The sequence below is a fragment of the Diceros bicornis genome, chromosome 19 (assembly GCF_020826845.1).
Source record: "Diceros bicornis minor isolate mBicDic1 chromosome 19, mDicBic1.mat.cur, whole genome shotgun sequence".
NCBI classification, from domain to species: domain Eukaryota; kingdom Metazoa; phylum Chordata; class Mammalia; order Perissodactyla; family Rhinocerotidae; genus Diceros; species Diceros bicornis.
The window spans coordinates 23,638,788-23,657,565 of NC_080758.1; the positions used below are offsets into that span (position 1 = coordinate 23,638,788).

Below are 18,778 nucleotides of genomic sequence, written 5' to 3' on the forward strand. Positions count from 1 at the left end.
CTGGCCTGTTATCATCCGGTCCTGGCTCAGCCCTAGGGGAGAGTCTCTGAAACCCAGCCCCCAGCCCAGAGAGAACCAGACTCAGCAGCAGTAGTCACCACATTGGTCCCTCCAGCCATAATCACAGGGTCCTCTGGCAGCCCAGACCTAGTATACTATCTCAGTCAGGCTACAAATGCACCCGGAGGGAGGAAAGTCTATCTTGTTCTCCACTGTTTCCCTGGAACCTAGCACAAAGCCAGGCACAAAGGCTCAGCTCAGTGTATATATTATGCATTTAATTAATGACAGTAATTTGGTATCAATAAATGGCTTCTATTTTTGGGCCTAGCCCTGTGCTGGGTGGTTGTATTAGTCAGGGTTCAACCAAAGAAGCAGAGCCAACAGGAGATATATAGGACATTTATTGCAAGGAATTGGCTTACGTGATTGTGAGTGCTGGCTAGGTAAATCCAAAATCCATAGGGCAGGCCACTGGTATATGATTTTTAATCCTTACACTAACCCTCATAAGTAGGCATTAGTATTCCCAACCTACAGAAGAGAAAACTGAGGTTCAGTGAGGTTACACAGGCAGAGAGTGGTGGAGTTGGAATGCAAACCAAGGTCTGACTGGCTGTTCTTGCCCCTGTGCTGCTGCTCCTTAGCTTGTCTGTCACATTTCCTCAGTGACAGCTGGACACGCCAATCTGTCTCTGTCAAAATTCATCACTTAGTGGGTTACAGACTAGACTGAGCCCTGCAGTCATGGTTAATCACAGTGAGCTGCTGCAGGATTAACCAGAGATGGCCTCCATTAGTCACAGTCATGCGTGTCAGTCTCAGCCTGTTGTGTCAGTTCCATTTCCTGCATGAAGCTCAGCTCCCTCTCCGCCCCTCCCCATTCTTAGGCGCTGAGCTCTGTGGTCTGGTTTCAGAACTCTGTGTTCCAGCTGGGCTCACCATCTTCTCAGAGACTCTAGGGCACTAAACTAGGGACTACAGCACAGAAGCTATAGATAGTGGCCCAGGAACCCTACCCTGTGGGTGGAATGTCCATCCAGATTAGGTTTCTCAACCTTGGTACTATTGACATTTGAGGCCTGGTAATGCTTTGTTGTAGGGGGCTGCCCTGTGCATTGTAGGATGTTTAGCAGCATTCCTGGCCTCTACCTGCTAAATGCCAGTAGCACCTCTCAGTTGAGACAACCAAAAATGTCTCCAGACATTGCTAAATGTTCCCTGGGGGACAAAATCCTCCAGTTGAGAACCACTGATCTAGATGAACCAGCCCTAGGTTATTCCCAAACAGCTCAAAGGCTGACCCTGTATTTACGGGAGATGGAGATACAGATCCAGGGTGTGTGGGTACCCAATGTAAGGAAACCTACAGGGAAAATTCAAGGAAGGATCACAAAGCTCCAGGAAGCAATTGCCTCTGACAATGGACAGGAGTCTGGAGTGGGTTGAAGAATGGCTTTTCACTGCACAGCATTTTGTATCATTTAATGAATTAACTTTAAAAAGAAAAGACATAGTATTTGAAATTATAGGGAAACGCTCAGGATTTAAGTTTAAAAAAGTATTTAGAATGATACATACTAGGTGACTTCACCTCTGAAAAAATACACATATGTAGAAAAAGAATGGAAGAAAATGCACCACATTATTAGCAGTGGTTCTCACATGTAAGATTTTGGGCAATAAAGAAAGGTGGTCTAGGGGCCAGCCCTGTGGCTTAGCGGTTAAGTGCACGCGCTCCGCTACTGGCGGCCCAGGTTCGCATCCCGGGCGCGCACCGACGCACCGCTTCTCCAGCCATGCTGAGGCCGCGTCCCACATACAGCAACTGGAAGGATGTGCAGCTATGACATACAACTATCTACTGGGGCTTTGGGGGAAAAAAAAGAGGAGGATTGGCAATAGATGTTAGCTCAGAGCTGGTCTTCCTCAGCAAACAGAGGAGGATTAGCATGGATGTTAGCTCAGGGCTAATCTTCCTCACAAAAAAAATTAAGAAAAAAAAAAGAAAGGTGGTCTAAGGTGAGTTGCTTAGTAGAATAAAAAGGAAAGTGTAGTACACACACCTCAGGTAGTCCAAGGGATGAGCTTAAGTTTTACGTAGATTATGGGTTTTTAATTTTAATATTTTTGCATTTATTTTTATGAAGACCTCCTTTCTTTGGCAAGTGACACTAGTTTTCCATTTGTGGAAGGTAGTTTCCTTTTTAAATAGTTTGTTTTACGGAGAGTCAATTTAAAGAAAAATGATAAGTCAATAATGGGACAGGTGGCATGCACAGGGATATGGCAACATATGTGAAGGTGGTAGGCAAAGGCTGAAGTTGGGGATTGCTGTATACATTAGCCACCAGGCTCCCATGGAGGGGCTGTAGGAAGACACCCCAATGTAGGTGCTCTCCTTTCAGGAAGAGGGATCATGTTGTTCCTCCACACACGAAGCTCCTCTGTGTGGGGCTTGCAGGCTCACTGTTCCTTCTGCCTAGAATGCTCTCACCCAAGTTCTCCATCTTACTGGATCTTTCTCTGCATCAGCTCAAAAATCACCTCCTCGAGGAGGCCATAAGCCGCCACCTAATTTAAAGTGGTCTCCTTGGTGACCATGCCCTCCCCCTGTGCCTTTCCTTTCTGGTGCTGATCACATGGAATTACCTCTGACTGCCTGCTTGTTTTGTTGTCTGTTTCCTCCATTAGCCTGTAAGTTCAGGGAAGGACTTTGTCTTATTTGCTGTTGTACCTGCAAAGCCTAACGCAAGACGTGGACCACACCGGGAGCTGCAAATATTTGTTGAATAAAAGTGTTCTAGGGTGGGATCTCTCCACCCCAGTTTTAGCTCTTCTCACAATGCAAACTTGTACTGGTAGCCAAGGTCAGAGAAAGAAGCCAAGGCGGTTTGTGGTTCAGCATCAAACACATTTATTTCACTTTTATTGAGTATACAAGAACAGAGAGCACACGCATACAGCACGGAGCACTGAGGTGGGGGAGCGTGGGGACCAGACAGGAGAGAGGGGGGTGAGTAAAAAGGAACAGGACAGCATCGCAGTTGGTTGGTAAGGTGCTTTTGAAAAAAAAATTATTTAGAGTGATGTTGCTCATGCAATTTCAGACCAGTCTTGGAATGTGCTTGCAGGATTCAAAAACTGAAACAGGTCCTGGCACTTCCTGTACCCTCAGATGGAAAAGATCCCGAGAAAGCAAAATGAGAGAAAACGAAGATCTGCAGGATGGCAGAGTGGAAAAAGACCCTGGAGAGCATCCGGTTTATCCTGTTCATTTTGCAGGTGGGGAAACGGAGGCCCAAAAGGGGTACGGGACTAGCCTAATGTCATATGGTGTGTTAGGGGCTGAGCCAGGATGGCCACCCAGAATTCCTGACTGCCCTCCAGGAATTTTTCCACTATGCTACATGGTCTCCTGGGTGGAGAGGCGGCACAGAAAGGATGAGAAATGTAAAAAGGAAAAGTAGGTTGAAGACAGATAAGACAAACATCTATATTCTCTATGAAGAGGAGTATGGGGAGGAAACAGTGCCCTAGATTTCAGTTGCAGCTCCCCTCCTCCCTGGTGGCACTGCCTGCCTCTCCGTGGAAGGAAGGTCAGAGCACCCGTGGGATGGAGAGCTGCACAAATCCTGCCCCACAAGCTAAGCCTGGCCACTGCATCCCTGCCCTGAGGCCACATAACCAGGGTCTGTAGGCAGGTGCAGAACTCAGAACAAATATTCTCTCTCTGAAGTGTGTCCAGTGTGCTCAGGATGTCTGGTTCCTGCAAAGACAGGGGTGCCTGAGACAAATTTTGGGGGGGCCAGAGAGGTTGGATCCACTTCAGCTCTTGGCCCAGAAAGAATGGGAGCTCTCAAGTGAAGAAGGGCAGGAAGGAGGTTTTGTGGCTTCTCTACCAGGACTGTAAAAGGAGCCCGGTGCATGGAAAGTGTGCTGTGGCACTCAGCGGGAGTTGGAGTGGGCTGCCAGCCTGCTCCAGGGAGGATGTGGCTGACTGTGCCACAGGGCTCTCTCTGCCCGCTCTCCATCCCATTTTGCACACAGAGGCAAACACTCTTCTGGTTTCCTGTCCTGCCTCAGGTCAGCCAGCTAAGCAGCTAAGCATATATGTGACGGGGTAACTGATATGCAAACCAGGACCCTCTGGAAGGCATCCCTGGGCAATGTCCGATACACTGGAGAGAATAAGGAAATGCTCTCAGAGGGGCCAGTTGTGACAAGAGATGTAAGGCTGGCTCAGGGAGCTTCCCTGGTCCCTCCCCTCCCCTCCCCCTCTCTCCAGCTCAAGAATGGTGACTGCCACAAGTGGGTACCCAATAAATATCTGTTGAATGAATTTATGGCCTGCTTTAGAAGCAGGACTGGGCAAGTGAGATGGGACTGAGAAATTGAAGTGCAGCGGGGCCATCCTCCCTTAGAAAAGGACTCATCGAGCTCAGGGAAGCAGCTTGTGGCAGGAAAGCCTGGGAAAGCCCATGTGTGCCAGAGGTCAATGCCAAGCTTTTGCCAGGGTCTTCTCCAAGGGCTTCTGTGGTCTCCAGGCAATTTCTGGGACTCCGAGGGCACAGGCATAGAGCTCGGATGCTGACTGAAGGGGAGGTCTCCAAAGCTAGGGTCTTACACATAGATGGAGACTGAGCAACACCACCTTTCACCCTCAGCTTGTTCTGGGGCAGGCAAAGCCTTTGGGAACACAGTTCTGACCTATCAGGGCCTGCCCTGTGTTCATGGTCTCTACCACGGCTACTTTGGCCCAGGAAGAAGAGAATGATTCAGACAGAATATGGGAAGTAAAGGATAAGACTAAGCTGGGCATCTTCAGACAGCCAAGTTAAAGCTACCATCCTCTGCGGCAGCCAGGGGCGTCACATCCCTTTGGATAGGGAGTTAGCTGTCACAATACAGTCAGGGAAAGGCAAAACGTGGCAAAAAAAGAGACTGCTAAAAATGAGGCAAACCCCCTAGGGAGGAAGGGGGACGGAGCCAGGGGACTTCTGCAGCAGAATCCTAACTCTGGACCCCATGCCTGAGCACAGACCAGGCCCTGGTTGCTACTGCCCAGGGGGAGAAGGCATCTTGGACTACATCTGTGTTGCTTCCTTCTTGCCAAACCCCTGCCTCTGCATTTGGGATCCCCGCCCCTCCCCACCAATCAATCAATTACAAACACCACACATTGTATTACTACACTGAACCATCAGCTCCTACTGTGAGCCACCCACAGCCAGAGTCCAGGTCTCCTTGGCTGGGCTGGTTCAGTGAGATCTAGGAACCTTGGGATACATCAATCACAGTCAGATAATTATAATTTTAAAATGTCAGCGTCATACTTACCAGCACTGTTTATTTTAATATTTGTTTCCTGTTATATGTAATATACATAACTTAAAAGCACATCCATACAAATCTCCTACAAGCTGCACCTTCATAATGAGAACCATAAACATACAATGTCTACTTCCCTTCCTGTGGCTTGGTTTTCTGTTCTCGTTTTCTTTTCTTTTTCTCGTTTCAAATGAGAGTCATCTGCAGTGGCCCTCAGGAGGGCCAGGACACAGAGGGTGAGGGGCATGGGGTGGGGGAGAGGGAAGAGGGAGCTGAGACAGAAAATGACAAGACATGTGAGAATGAGGGGGAGGGGAGGTGGAAGAAAGGAAGGTGGATTTTGCAGCCCAGTGTCAAGACCCAAAAAATAATAATCCAGTGTTCCTCCTCCTCCTTTCCAAGTGGGGAATTTTCTTTCTTTCTCGGAACGGTTGATGGTGTGTGTCTTAACTGCTGCGACTTCTCTTGCTTTGCTGCAAAAGTGTTTTCCTTTGCATTCGAGTGGGCAACAGACGCTGGAGAAGAACAAATGGAATGCTCATCCAACTAAATGCAATGTGCAGAACCAGGGTCGTAATTGTACTTCTACAATCATTGTGGTCCGGCTTGCTCTAGTTGTTCTGCAGGGCTTTGAAGGGGGGAGCAAAGGATTATTGTCATTATAATTTTTTTTCCTGAAAAATCCCACCAATTCTTCAATTTGTCTGCAAAGGAAATGTAGGTGTTCAGATGTTGGTTGTTGCCGTCGGCCAAATGCTCGGCCAGCCCCAGCAGCGGTGCAAGGACGCGGTGTTTCGTGTATATATATCTATATCTCTATATATCTCTATATATATGCTTTTCCTTTCCCAGTCTCTCATCAGTGACAGTATGTCGCAGCTGGGACGTCGGTGTTGAGTCGGAGAATTCAGAATGAAGGCCCCTTCTTAACGGTTCTCTGGCTTGGGTTGGACCAGAAACGCCAGCAGCTCTTCACAGAGGTCAGGATTCCTGCAGCCAGAGGCATGGGGGGGCGAGGACACAAAGGAAGGTGGAGGACAAGAAAAGTTAGTCACTTTTTGTCACTCATCTTTAAATACATGCAGGAGGTGGTTTTAGGTACTTTTACTGTGTGCCCTTTATTAGGGCTCAGGAAGACAGAGTGACTTGTCCCAGGCCACACAGCTTATACGTGGCACCTAAGAACTGAACCCACATCTGTCTGACTGCAAAGCCTGTGTACGTTTGCTTGTTTATTTCCAAGGAGGTGATATCTTTTACTTTGGCCTGAAAATTTGTCCAAGTTTCCTTTTAATACTGAATAGCTAAGATCACACTTGTTTCACTTTTTCTTTCTGTCTTCTCTCAGTTCTAAGAGATGTTTAGTCATGATGGCAGATGTTCTTTTTTGTTTGTTTGTTTTTCCTTCTGATCTCCATGAGCCTGCTGCGTCCTGGGGATTAAACCCTAGAGAGCAGTATTTAAATAAAGAAACTCCGGTTTGACTCCAGAATGTAGTGGTTAAGGGTGTGGGCTTTGCAACCAGGCTGCTTGAGTTCAAATCCCATTCCGCGGCCTCCTAGCTCAGTAATCTTGAGGGAGTTTCCTAACTCTTTAGACCTCAGTTGCTCCCCCTGTAAAATGGGTCCTGCCTCATGCAGTTACAGGGAGGACTCAAAACAAGGGTCAACATATAGTAAGTGCTGAATAAATACTGGCAGTTATTTTTATTACTATGGTGTTGTGAATTTAACCACGCACTATTCTGATCTCATTGAGGGCAGGAGCTGTCTTTCCAGTGCCCAACACTGTTCCTGGCACAGAGCAACTACCCCAAACCATTTAACAGGTGGAATATCATTCCTGCCCTTTACCATTCACATAGGGTCAAGTGCTAATAGAGTCGTAGAAACTCGATCCTTCTTGGCTTATTTGATAGATGGGAAAACTGAGGCCAGAAGCTTCAGCGACTTAGCAAATTGGCGGCAGAAACAAGACTAGAACCCAAGGCTGCTGCTTTGGAACAGAGCAATTATTTTTTTTCCCATTTAATTAAATTTTTGAAGGTAAGCTCTGGGAAGCTGGTGAGTGCTGCCCTCTTGCTGCCAGTGTTTGGGAGACAGATCCTGTCTGAAGGAGGCAGGCCAGTGGGAGAAGATGGAGCAGAAGCCACACATCTGGCCTGCAAGTTGCAGGGAGAGAAGAGAAAAGACTCTGTGTGAGATGGGCATGCTCACAGCAAGAATTTTAAGGAGGAAAAACTTCCATAAGGAAGGCCAAGAGTCAGCTGGAGCAGGGACAGACGTTTCTGGAGGATTCAGGGAGGGAAGCGAAGATGAAGGCCAGCAAGATGGACACCCACGTGGAAACAGGGCCTTGCGCACCAGGCTGGTGTGGTGGAAGTTTACGGGCTGACTTACTCAGGGCTCTCATCAATTTCTAAACACGGCAAAACCTTGAAAGACAAAGAAGCAGGTCCACACTGCTGAGCACCTTCTGTGCGCATGACACCACCCCGGTACATCACTTCTACGGCCTGAAGGTTTGTGTCCCCCCAGAATTCACAGGCTGAGGCCCTAATCCTCAAGGTGATGGTATTTGGAGCTGGGGCCTTTACGAGGTGCTCATAAATGGAATTAGTGCCCTTATAAGAAGAGATATGAGAGAGATTATCTCTCTCTCTGCCCTCTGCCATGTCAGGACATGTAGAGAAGATGGCTGTCTGCAAACCAGAGAGGGGGTCTCCCCAGGAACCCAAGGGGCTGGCACCTTGATCTTGGACTTCCCAGCCCCCATAACTGTGAGAAATAAACGTATGTTGTTTAAGCCACCCAGACTATGATATTCTGTTATAGCAGCCCGACTAAGACACTCACAGATGTTGTTTAATTATTATAGCAGCTCCAATTTATAGATTAACTCCATTTTGTAGATGAGGAAACTGAGGCCCAGGGAGGTTCCTCTGGCCACACTGCTAGCAAGAAGTTTCTGGCTCCAAAGGCTGAATGTGTTCTTTCTACTCAATTTTGCTACTTTTGAGGATTTTTTATAGTGGCAGGCTACGCTTTAGGTGCCAGCCCTATAGGTCAATGTAAACAGATTCTGGGTGTGTGGGATGACTTCAAAAGCCTATAGACGCTTCAGAAGTACCAGGGACATCTGAACAATACTGTATTATAATTTAACCTTCTCGGTTTATGATAGCAGAGGCCAGCGTGCAGCATTTTGTGAGCCTACTTTGAGTTAATAGTAATAATAGTCATAACTAACTTTATTGAGCACTCGCTATGTGCCAGGTACTGTGCTGACTGCTGTATACATATGATCGCAATGATGCTATGACATAGAGACTATGAAAGTCAGTGTGTGAGGAGGTTAAGACCAGGGGCAGCTTTGGAGTCTGACAGATGAGGTTTGACTCTCTAATCAATCCAGCATGTTCCCGGCTCCATGACTGTGAGCAAGTCACCTAATGTCTCAGAGCCTCAGTTTCCTCATCTGTAAAATGAATGAGCAGATCACAGTACTTATGCCGAGTGCACAGCCTGGTGCTGGCAACAGCATAATTATGGTCCCTTCCATCACTTACAGCAATTGTTATTACTGTGAGTGTCATCGCCATCTGGCTGATGAGGAAACGTGTCTAAGAAGGTTAAGTAACTTACTCAAAGTCACACAGCTAATAACAGGCAAGGCTGAGCTTTGAACCCAGGTCTGTGGGACCCCAGAGCTCTTCCTGGGGGGACCAAAACGCGTCCATCCATTAAACCAACATTTTTCAAGTACTTTAAAAAGGAATTTTCTAGTTCAGAGAAGACTTCTCTCCCAGAATTAGTGAGTCTGACTATATTAAAAGTCAGAGGTGGTTACTACTTGGCAATAACTAATGGTAAAGTATGTGGGCAGAAAAGCAAGGGAGAAACTTCTGTCTCTCCAGGGCAGCATAAACAAGGTGACCTTTACAAAAGGATCTGAGAGAGAGAGAGGGGCACAGTGGTACATGGAACAATGGCATCAGAGAAAGAATGAGGAGGGAATGAGACAGCAAAGGGAGCAGTGAGGTGGGCAGACGCGAAAGACTACATGGTAGAGAGGTGGGCAGGATGTGGAGGCTGGGGTGAGAGCTGTGAGTGGCCAGGGAGAACGGGAAGGCAGAAGCCTGGGGGTCTGGCTGCGAATGCCCCGGGAAAGACGAGGAGGAGGGAGACAGGGAATGGAGAAGATATGAGAAGCTCACGACAGACACTCTAGCAAAGCAAATGAGCAGCCAGGGGACTATAACTGGAAGGGGGCTTGCCCCATCTCTTCACTTTGCAAATGAGGAAACTGAGTTCCCACGAGGGAAGAAACTGACCCATGGTCACACAGCCGGTCAGTAGAATGGCTGGACTGGAGCCAGGTCCCAATTCCCAGCACAGAGTTCTTTGCATCAGTGGCTCCTGCAACTGGCTGCACACAGACTTCCTAAGGACCATGGTATAAATAAAGATTCCCAGGTCCTGGCCTAGCACTTCTAAACCAGACTTTATGGCAATGGTTCTCTAGTATCTGCACTCCCCTGGTGATACTGCCAGCTCAGCACCAGCTTGAGTGACCTACGCTCTACCACTCTGACATCTGGGGGACAAAAAGCAAGAATAACTGGACAACTGAGGAGACAGGAGTGACAATCTGCACGAAAGGCTGGCAAGTAGGCCCACCCGTGACCAGCTTGCACTTCTAGGCCAGCACTGTCCAATAGAAATAGGATGCGAGCCACGTATGGAGTTAAAAATTTTCTAGATGACAGATCTTTTAGATAATATTTTCTAAATTTACTAGGTATTTCTAGTTTTCTAAAATTTTCTAGATAGAAATTTTTAACTTGTAAATTAAAACTCTCAAGTTTTAATTTACATTAAAAACAGTAAAAGATATAGGTGAAATTAATTTTAATAATATATTTTACTTAAGCCAATAGATCAAACATTATCCTTTCCACATATAATCAATATAAACATTATTGAGATATTTTACATTCTTTTCTTCATATCAAATCTTCAAAATCTTGCACATATTTTACTCTTAAACACATCTCATTTTGGACTAGCCAATTTCAATGCTCAATAGCCATGTGTGGCCAGGACTCCTACACTGTACAGCACAGAGAAAACATTTCCATCATTGCAGAAAGTTCTGTTGGCAGCACTGGTCTAGACCAGGCGTTGGCAGCCTTTCAAAGTGTCAGGAAAATGTTTTGGTGCTTTTTCTTCTGACATGACGGGAGTGGTAATCAAAGGAAGAGAAAGAGACATCTTGTACCTTTCTAGAAGACACTGGTTTCATTCAGCAGGGAAGAGGGCAAAAGGAAGACCTGCTGTTGGTGGGGTCTTTGAGATGGATTTTTTTTTAATGATAGTGTAACATGTAAACATTGTAAAGTGCACAAATCTAAGCGTAGAGCTTGACACATTTTTACGTATGTATACACTCATGTAACCCATGCAGTTTAGGGTGCTGACATTTCCAGCACCCCAGAAGGTTCCCTTCTGACTCTTCCCTGTCAAGGCCACATCCCAGGAGTAACCAATATTCTGACTTTTATCATCATTGATTAGTTTTGCCCGTTTTTGAACTTCCAATGAATGGACTCACATTGTGTGTACTTTTTGTGTCTGACATTTCACTCAACTCAATGTCAGTGAGATTTTGTTTTATAACTCTGATAAAATTCATAAATTTACAGAGGGGCCAGAAGAACCCCTCCCCAATTTAGGCTGATGAAAGGCCTATCTGCTGCTGTACCATCTCATTCCTCTTATTCACCAAGGCACTAATCGCCCATAAGGAAAGAGGAAAATACTGAGGCCCTTAAGATTCTGGCCCCAGGTGGCCTGAGAAGGGTTTGCAATCTAGCAAGACAGATGGGATCAAGGGCTCTGGTCATCATCGCCCTCCTTGGTAACATCCAGTGACCTGTGATGAAGACAGAGACTCAGGGACAGGAACGTGGCACTACGCCTGGTAGGACTTTTTCTGACTTCTAGCTTACAGGCAAGGCCAATGAGGTTATGCTTGCTTCCATCTGCCCCACCTCAGTACCCACTGTCAATCCTCTCTCCTCTTTTCTTACCACTTCTAGATTCACTTTTCTGGGTCTGGGGCTTGAAACCCAAAGAAGCCAAGGCACCAGTCTCCCTTCCCCTCCCCACTCTGATACACTGAATCTAGGGGAGTTACCTCTCTCCTTTGAGCCACAAAACCAGGAATATGGTGGGGGGGTAGGGGGGTGTCAATGCTGCACTAGGGACCAAGCCACTTGATGGGTTCTCAGATGGAAACGACCCTCAGAGGATCTTGCCACTGTTTCCCTCCTCCCTCTCATGGCTGCTGAGTCTCAGAAGGCTTACCTGTGGCTTCTTGTCCCTCTCCTCTGGGGATGGGTCTGTTTCTCTGTATACGACAGCTTTGGTTACCAGCATGTCAGGATGCTGCAGTTTGGCCTCCTTGATGGCCAAAGCCAGGGCCTGGTGGAAAAGAACAGCAAAGTGAGGAACCATAGATATCGAATAGGGGAGAGCCCATGGAGACCAACAAGCCCCTCAGTGCACAGCTGGGGAAACGGAGGCCCAGAGAGGGGCAGTGGTCAAATAGTTAAAGGGAGAGACTAGAGCTCAGGTCTTCTGGCTCCTTCTGGCTCCCATTCAATGCCCTTTCCCTGGGGGCTCCTTGTCTGGACAGGGTCAGCAGGAAGTGGACATCATATCTGCCCACAAGGGCAGCTGTCCACAGATAACCCAATATGGGAAGGATTAGGGACTGGGCAGTGCCACTGGGAACAAAGTTCCCTATCCCCGTACCTGGTCTTGATCAACATCTTCGTCCCCAGTAATGATGATTCGCTTCTCGATCCTCGTCTCAGAAAACCCTCCTTTCACAGTCTGCAGAGGGAGAGGGAAGTGAGGTCAGCCTTGGGGCCTGCTGGGGCAGCAGCCACGACAGGGGACCTATCCAAAGTATCCCTCAAGGGCAAGGCTGGAATCAGCAGTCACCTTCTCTCCTGGCTCTCTCAGCTTTTTCCTTTTCTGGTTTTGGGACTTCAGACTGCACATCTTGCCTGTCTGCCACCACTCCCTCAACTACCAGCCTGCCCTCTCTAGGTCTTCTAAGTCCAGCTCAAATACTGTCTCCCTGACCCTGGAGATCCTTCTGCCCTCCTGCCTCGGTACTCCCGGAACACCAAGTCCGTACCTCTCAGGCTTCTTGTCTCTCTGCCCTGTGCTGACCTTGTGTGTGACCTGGCCTGGCTCACTAGGCTGGAGCTCTTGAGGGCAGAGGCTGTCTTTTGTTCATTTCTGGGTCCCCTCCTCCCCCACTCCCCTGTCCAACCTGACCAGGGCAGGTGCTAAATGCGGATTTGTTGAATGAACACATGAATGAAATGTGAATGGTGACAAGGTCCTACCTTAAATGACTTCAAACAAGAGAAAATTGCATTGACGACACTATAACCTCCACTGTTCCCTGAAGGGGCGGAGTTTGGGTGCAAGTTTAGAAGCAAAAGATGGGGCAGGACCTAATTGCGTGGCATATTGAAGGCGGGTGGTGCTGAGGGAAGTCCCTGCTGGAGTCAGAAGGGGACAGAAAGAAGAGGGGGGCTCCCAGTTGGCAGCACCAGGAGGGACTTTGCAAGGAAGAGTTATCTGACCTGTATGTGGTAGGGTATGTGATGGAAAATCTTCCCATAAAGCTTTCAGTGAAGCCAACGTTGCTCACTAACGCTTTGGGTGAGTGGGGGCTTTCTGGGGAATGTGCAGAGGTGCTGAGTCCTGCATAGGAGCAGGCAGGACTGGGACAGCTCGTGTGCATAAAGGGGCAGTGCTGCCTACCAGACTTCTCCTTTGATGGCTCTGCAGAACCCCCAACTCAACCCGGCTCCCTGGCCTCTCTCCTCCAGGCCACCATCCCTGGCCTGGGCTCCCTCCTGCGTTCTTCCAGGCCACTCAGCCTGTCAGCCTTCTGTCCTCATTGGCTGAGTCCCAGCTGACATGCCAGGAATGCCTCCTTTCTTTGGCCCTGCCTCTTCCTGCCCAGCTCTGACTCTCACCCTGGTCCAGCCCTCCCTCCCTAGCCTCTCCATAACTCTCTCTCTCCTTTCTCCCATCTACCTGCACAACCTGGTGGACCTAATCTCCTCTCCTTAACCCCTTTTCACTGGGCCACTCCCCAGTTAAAAATCCTTGACAGCTTTCCAATGGCTCTCAGACTCAGGCCCTCCACTGTCACATTTGTCCTGGGATTTGTCTTATATGTCTCTATTCTGCTTCCCCTACCCCTATTCCAACCTAATTTCCCACAGTTACGTCCCCTGCATGCGGCTGCTTGCTGACAGAGACTGCTTCTCCTGTTTCCCACAACGTGCATTGCTTATGGTCCCTCCAGCGGCCCCTAGCATAGAGGCAAGCATAAGGCTGACGCTCACTAACACTCGCTCAGTGAATGAATAAGCAAACACACACAGTTTCCGCTCCCACCTTCTGAGTTGCTTAGAACGTCTGCATCTGTCTTCTCCTCTCTCACGAGTCCTATCTGGCTTTCCAAGACCCTGCACAAACCCCACTTTTCCAGAAGACTCCTCCTCACTCTTTTAGCCTTCCTTACATTGCCCCCCACTAAATCTCTCTAGCAAATTAAGGTCTATAAGGCACAAACATCATGAATCACAATTACTTCCTAGGAGATGGTTCCCCCAGCCTGGCTGTCAATGTTGAAGGGCAGGGTCCATGCCTAGGACAACCTGCAGCACAGAGCAAAGCACACAGAACTCCAGAAATTGGGAACACCACAGGTCTTCTCTGTCTGTGTCACAAGGCAGAGCAATGGCAATGACCTTCTCCAGCCCTGCAGCCAGGCTGGGAGCATAGGGTGCCCTGCTGCTACTCACTTTGGTAACATGGGTGGTGGTGGAGGTGGAGAGGGTTTCCGCGGTGGCGCTGTAGGAGCTGGTGAGGACATCTTTCCCGATGATCTGCAGAATATAACCACCCCCCACCCCGGGGGGTCAGGTGAGGACACCGGGCTCTGCAGGGTCGGGGTGAAGGTGGGGTAAACCAAGGGACGAGTAGGGATCCCGTGAAGGCGAAGTTTGGAAGCCAAGATGCTTTGAACCACTGAGTCTAAGAATTCAGGAATACTGGAATCTTCAGAATGCTAGACCCATGAAATTCTCAAACCTTAGAATCTAAGATTTCTAGAACCTGAGATTCCTGAGGCCCAGAATCCTAACAAGACTCTAGAGTTTAAGAATTATGGCATCTTAGAAGAATGAACAGAGGATCCAAGGTGGAAACAGAGCCCTCCCGATTCCCTACCCTATCAGAGCCAGGAACACATTCTCTCCAGGGCTGGATGATGAGAACGACAAATGTGGAGAATGTGAGAGCTGCAAGAAACCTCACAGCAACAGACTCAGGCTCATGGGGCAGCCACCGACAGAGCCAGGTCCAGAATCCAAGCCTCTGGACTCCTAGTCCATTGCTTCTCCTGGTCAGTGAGGAGAGCAGATGCAAAAGAGCTGTCACATCACAGGCGCCACCAAGGGGAGGGGCCACTTCACCTCCACACTGCCAATGCCTTGCTTGTGTGTTGAGGGGGCTGGAGGGCAATGGACAAGACTCTGCTGGGCACCAGGGAGCCCTGTGGGCATCTGAAAATGATGCAGTTTCCTGGTGCTGCACTTAAAAGGGCAGCCTTCTGGGCTCTATGCTGCACTTCCTGTTGGCCACCTGTGGACCCATGTCCACATCTCAGCGTAGAGTCCCCTAGCCTGAGCTGGCCCTGCCCACTTACCGGAGAAAGAGAACGGATTTCCGTGGCCACCGTCTGTGGGCCTGGGATCATGGCAGCTGCCCCCTTCCCGGACTTGAGACTGTTCTCCTGGGGAAACAACAGTGCTCAGATGGCCAGGTCTCAGGTGGGCGGGCCTCCAGGATGGCCACAGCACGTAGCCATGGAGCTCTCATGGCCACAAGGTCGAGTAGTGATATTAGAAGCAGAGAGCTGAAGGCATCATTCAGTTCAGTCTCCTCTCATTTTTCACTCACTCACTTCGCTCACTCACATATTTACTTCTTCACACACTCACTCATTCAACAAACATTTACCAAGGACCTGGCCTTAGGGACACTGTGGTGAACAAGACACAGTATTGCTCTCTGGAAGCAATAACAAAGGAGTTGAGACATTCAGGTTCTCATCCTGGCCCTGGCATGTTCTAGCCACATGACCTGGGGCAGACCCACTTCCACTCTATGGGCCTCATGGATTCACCTATGGAAAGGGACCTCTGCAATGCAGGTTCATTAATGGTAATAAATGTCCCACTCTGGTGGGGGATGTTGATATTAGGGGGAGGCTATGTGTGTGCAGGGGTAGGGGGTATACAGGAAATCTCTGAACCTTCCTCTCAATTTTGCTGTGAATCTAAAACTGCTCTAAAAAAATAAAGTCTCAAAAAAATTTTTTTAAAAAAGGGGACCCCTCCCCCACTCCCACAGAGACTTTATGAGGCTAACAAAGGATAAAGGGCTTTGCAAATGGATATCTGTAGGATAAATACAGGAGTATAGGCTGGCTATTAATAACATCATAATAACTACTGTTTTCTGAGCACTTGCTATGTGCTAGGTTTTATGCTAAGGATGCATTATCTCATTTAATCCTCAGAACAACTGCAGGAAATCCTTCTGATATTCCTCTTTTACAGTTGAGAAATTAAGGGGCTTGTTCAAGTGCCCCAGAAAGTCAGTGACAGAGCCTGGATTTAGATCCATGTCCGTGAGACTCCAAGTCCAACATGCTCTTGCAATACAACTCTGCCCTTGGGATTCTTACCCCTAAGCCAGCTCTCCTGGTCCTACCTTGGATTCTAACTGCTAGATATTCCTGGAATTGGCCCAGGACTTAACTGGCCCACATCTGGGAAGGGGCCGGCTGCTTGCCTCTACCTCCCACTTTCTGCACCATCTCAGGGCTCAGCCTAGTCTGTCAGGGGCCCAAAGCTGTGCCCATTCTGCAGCTCCCCAGTGGGCTGAACCCCAGTCCTGGTCTGTGAGTGATACTAGATCTGGACCTCTGCCTGCCAGGGGATGGGTGAGGATAGAAACCCTCTGCCTTGCCCCCGCCTTCCCCCGATGCCTGCCTCCAGCTAAGGCTGTCAGCGACCTGGTTACCTGGCACTCCATCCACAAGGCACTTTCTCAGATGGAATCCCAGAATGTGGCCCAGCAGCAGGCCTTGAAAGGACAGCTTTCCGGGCCCAATGCTTTCTTTCTTCCAGCTTAGGAAATGGCCACCAGCCCCTTGAATCCTACTGTCACTCCAGGCCATTCTCCCCTGAGGCCTCTTCCTCTCCCACTGCTTCCTCTTTCCCAGGCAAAGCCTCACCTCCACCTTCACACTGAAAACAGAGGCCACTAATGGGGACACTGGTCGTTCAGAACAAGGTGCCATCTGCTCCACCTGCCTCTGCTGTATCTTCTGCCAGTCCTCTCTCCTGCCTCAAGGAGGAGCGGCTCCTCTCCCGACCAAGGCAACGCCACCATCTCCACTCTGGACCCTTCCTCCCATGTACTCAGGCTCTCCTCTCTCGCTACCCTCTCTCTGGGCCACCTTAGACACTCAAGGCTTCTGCTGCCTCATCAAGGCAACTGTCTTCTTTATCTGTAGCCCAGATCTTTTCTGAACCCTAAACCTTTAAAACCACCGTCTCCTGGCATTTTCCCCTGGAAATGTCTCACAGGTACCTCAGACACATCAGATCCAAAATGGAATTCACAGCCTCTTCCTGCCCCTGACACACACCTGCCACTAAGGAGCACTCTCCTCCAGTGCTCTCCGTTTACATCAGTGCTTCTCAGACTTGGGGGGGCGTCACCTGGAGGCTTGTGAAATCACAGACTGCTGGGCCCCATCCCAGAGTTTCTGAGTCAATAGGTCTTTGGTGGGACCCAGAATCTGTCTTTCTAACAGGTTCCCAGGACCACACTTGGACAATGGCTGGGCTAGTGAGCAGCGTCACCAGCCCATCTTTCCCTCTGTCACCTGGACATTCTATCAATGACCAAATCCTGCACTTTCCTCCCTCCAGGCATCCCTTAACCCTGTCTCCCTCTTCAGCATCCACCTCCTCGGACTCTGGCCCTGCCTCAGCCCCTAAACTAGTTCTCCCAGTAGCATGTCGGTCTCCTTCAGGGTTGGATTCACAGTGCCTGGCACACTACTTCACACAGCGTGGGTGTTCAATAAATATTTGCCAAAGGAAGGAAGGAGGGAGGGAAGGAGGGAAGGAGAGAGGGAAGGAATTTTTGCTCCAGTCAAGTTCCACACAGGTTGCTAGAGTAATCTTTCTAAAATACATGTTACTATATTTGATGACATCATGCCCCTACTTAAAAAATTCAAGTGATGCCCCATTGTCTCTAGGATGAAGTTTGAACTTCATACATGACATCTGAGGCCCTTCAAGTCCTGGCCCAGCCTTCCTTTCCAGCCTCTTCTCCCCCTGCTCCTCCACACACTTGACATCTCGCTTCACTGACAACTTGCCTTTCCCCAAATGCTGTGCTCCTTCACATCCTTGCCTTTGCACCTGCTGTTTCCACTGCCTAGAATGCCTTCTCTCGTGACTGCACCTAAATTTATCCTTCAAGCACAGCTCAGCTGTCACTGCCTAGGTAAAGCCTTCCCTGGCTCCTCCTGGCAGGGGGGTCACCCCATAGTCTCCTCCCTGTGCTCCCAAGGAGAGCATGATTACACTCTTCCACGAAGGCAGGAAAAAATAACAGCAGCTCACATTTACAGACCCCTTACTATGTGCCAGGCCCTCCTCTAAGGGCTTTGCATAAATTACCTTAGTTCATCCTAACATCAACCCTTTGAGGGATGTGCTATTATTGTCCCCTCACCCCATTTTACAGGTGGAAATTGAGGCTTGGAGAGGTTTGGGTAACTTGCCCAGGGTCATCTAGCCAGGAAGTGGGAGAGCTGGGCCTTGTTCACCACTGTGTGCCCAGGACCTAAACAATTAAATGTGCCCGTGATTATTATTTGGATGAATGAATTCTAGCAGGCAGTATACTTTCTTCAACTCTGTATCCCCATACTGGGCAGATAGTAAAGACTAACAAATCTGTTTTGGAACAAACGAATGGATGGATGGATGGATGGATGGATAAATGAATGACAAAACTGCCTACTCACCACAGTATGAATTTAAATTTAGCCCTATAAGCATCCTGATGTCACGTCGTAAAGGGTTGAGGGGAGAGGAGGAACTGATCGACCAGGGAAAAGTGTGTGAGCTGGTAACTGGTTTGGGTTTATTTATCTTAAAATCTCTGTTTACTCAAAACCTAGGTGCTGGGTAGTCTAAATTAATGTAATTCTCTTCCTATGTGTACATCAGGGGTTTGGCAAGAGAAAGCATTTG

At 48.7% G+C, this 18,778-nt stretch overlaps 1 protein-coding gene across 10 annotated transcripts in view; it reads right to left on the reverse strand.

Moving 5' to 3' along the window:
• Nucleotides 1-5,324: 5,324 nt before the first annotated feature.
• Nucleotides 5,325-18,778, reverse strand: part of EPB41L1 (erythrocyte membrane protein band 4.1 like 1) — a 100,998-nt gene continuing 87,544 nt past the window's right edge. For 8 of the 10 annotated variants that reach the window (XM_058562777.1, XM_058562781.1, XM_058562780.1 and 5 more), the window contains 5 exons: nucleotides 15,139-15,225; nucleotides 14,234-14,317; nucleotides 12,150-12,230; nucleotides 11,700-11,816; nucleotides 5,325-6,321 (listed from right to left, as the gene is read on the reverse strand). In XM_058562777.1, coding sequence (XP_058418760.1) covers nucleotides 6,313-6,321; nucleotides 11,700-11,816; nucleotides 12,150-12,230; nucleotides 14,234-14,317; nucleotides 15,139-15,225 — 378 coding nt within the window. In that variant the 3' untranslated portion in view covers nucleotides 5,325-6,312. The remainder of the gene's footprint in view (nucleotides 6,322-11,699; nucleotides 11,817-12,149; nucleotides 12,231-14,233; nucleotides 14,318-15,138; nucleotides 15,226-18,778) is intronic. The other 2 variants (XM_058562782.1, XM_058562783.1) reach the window with 2 other exon arrangements.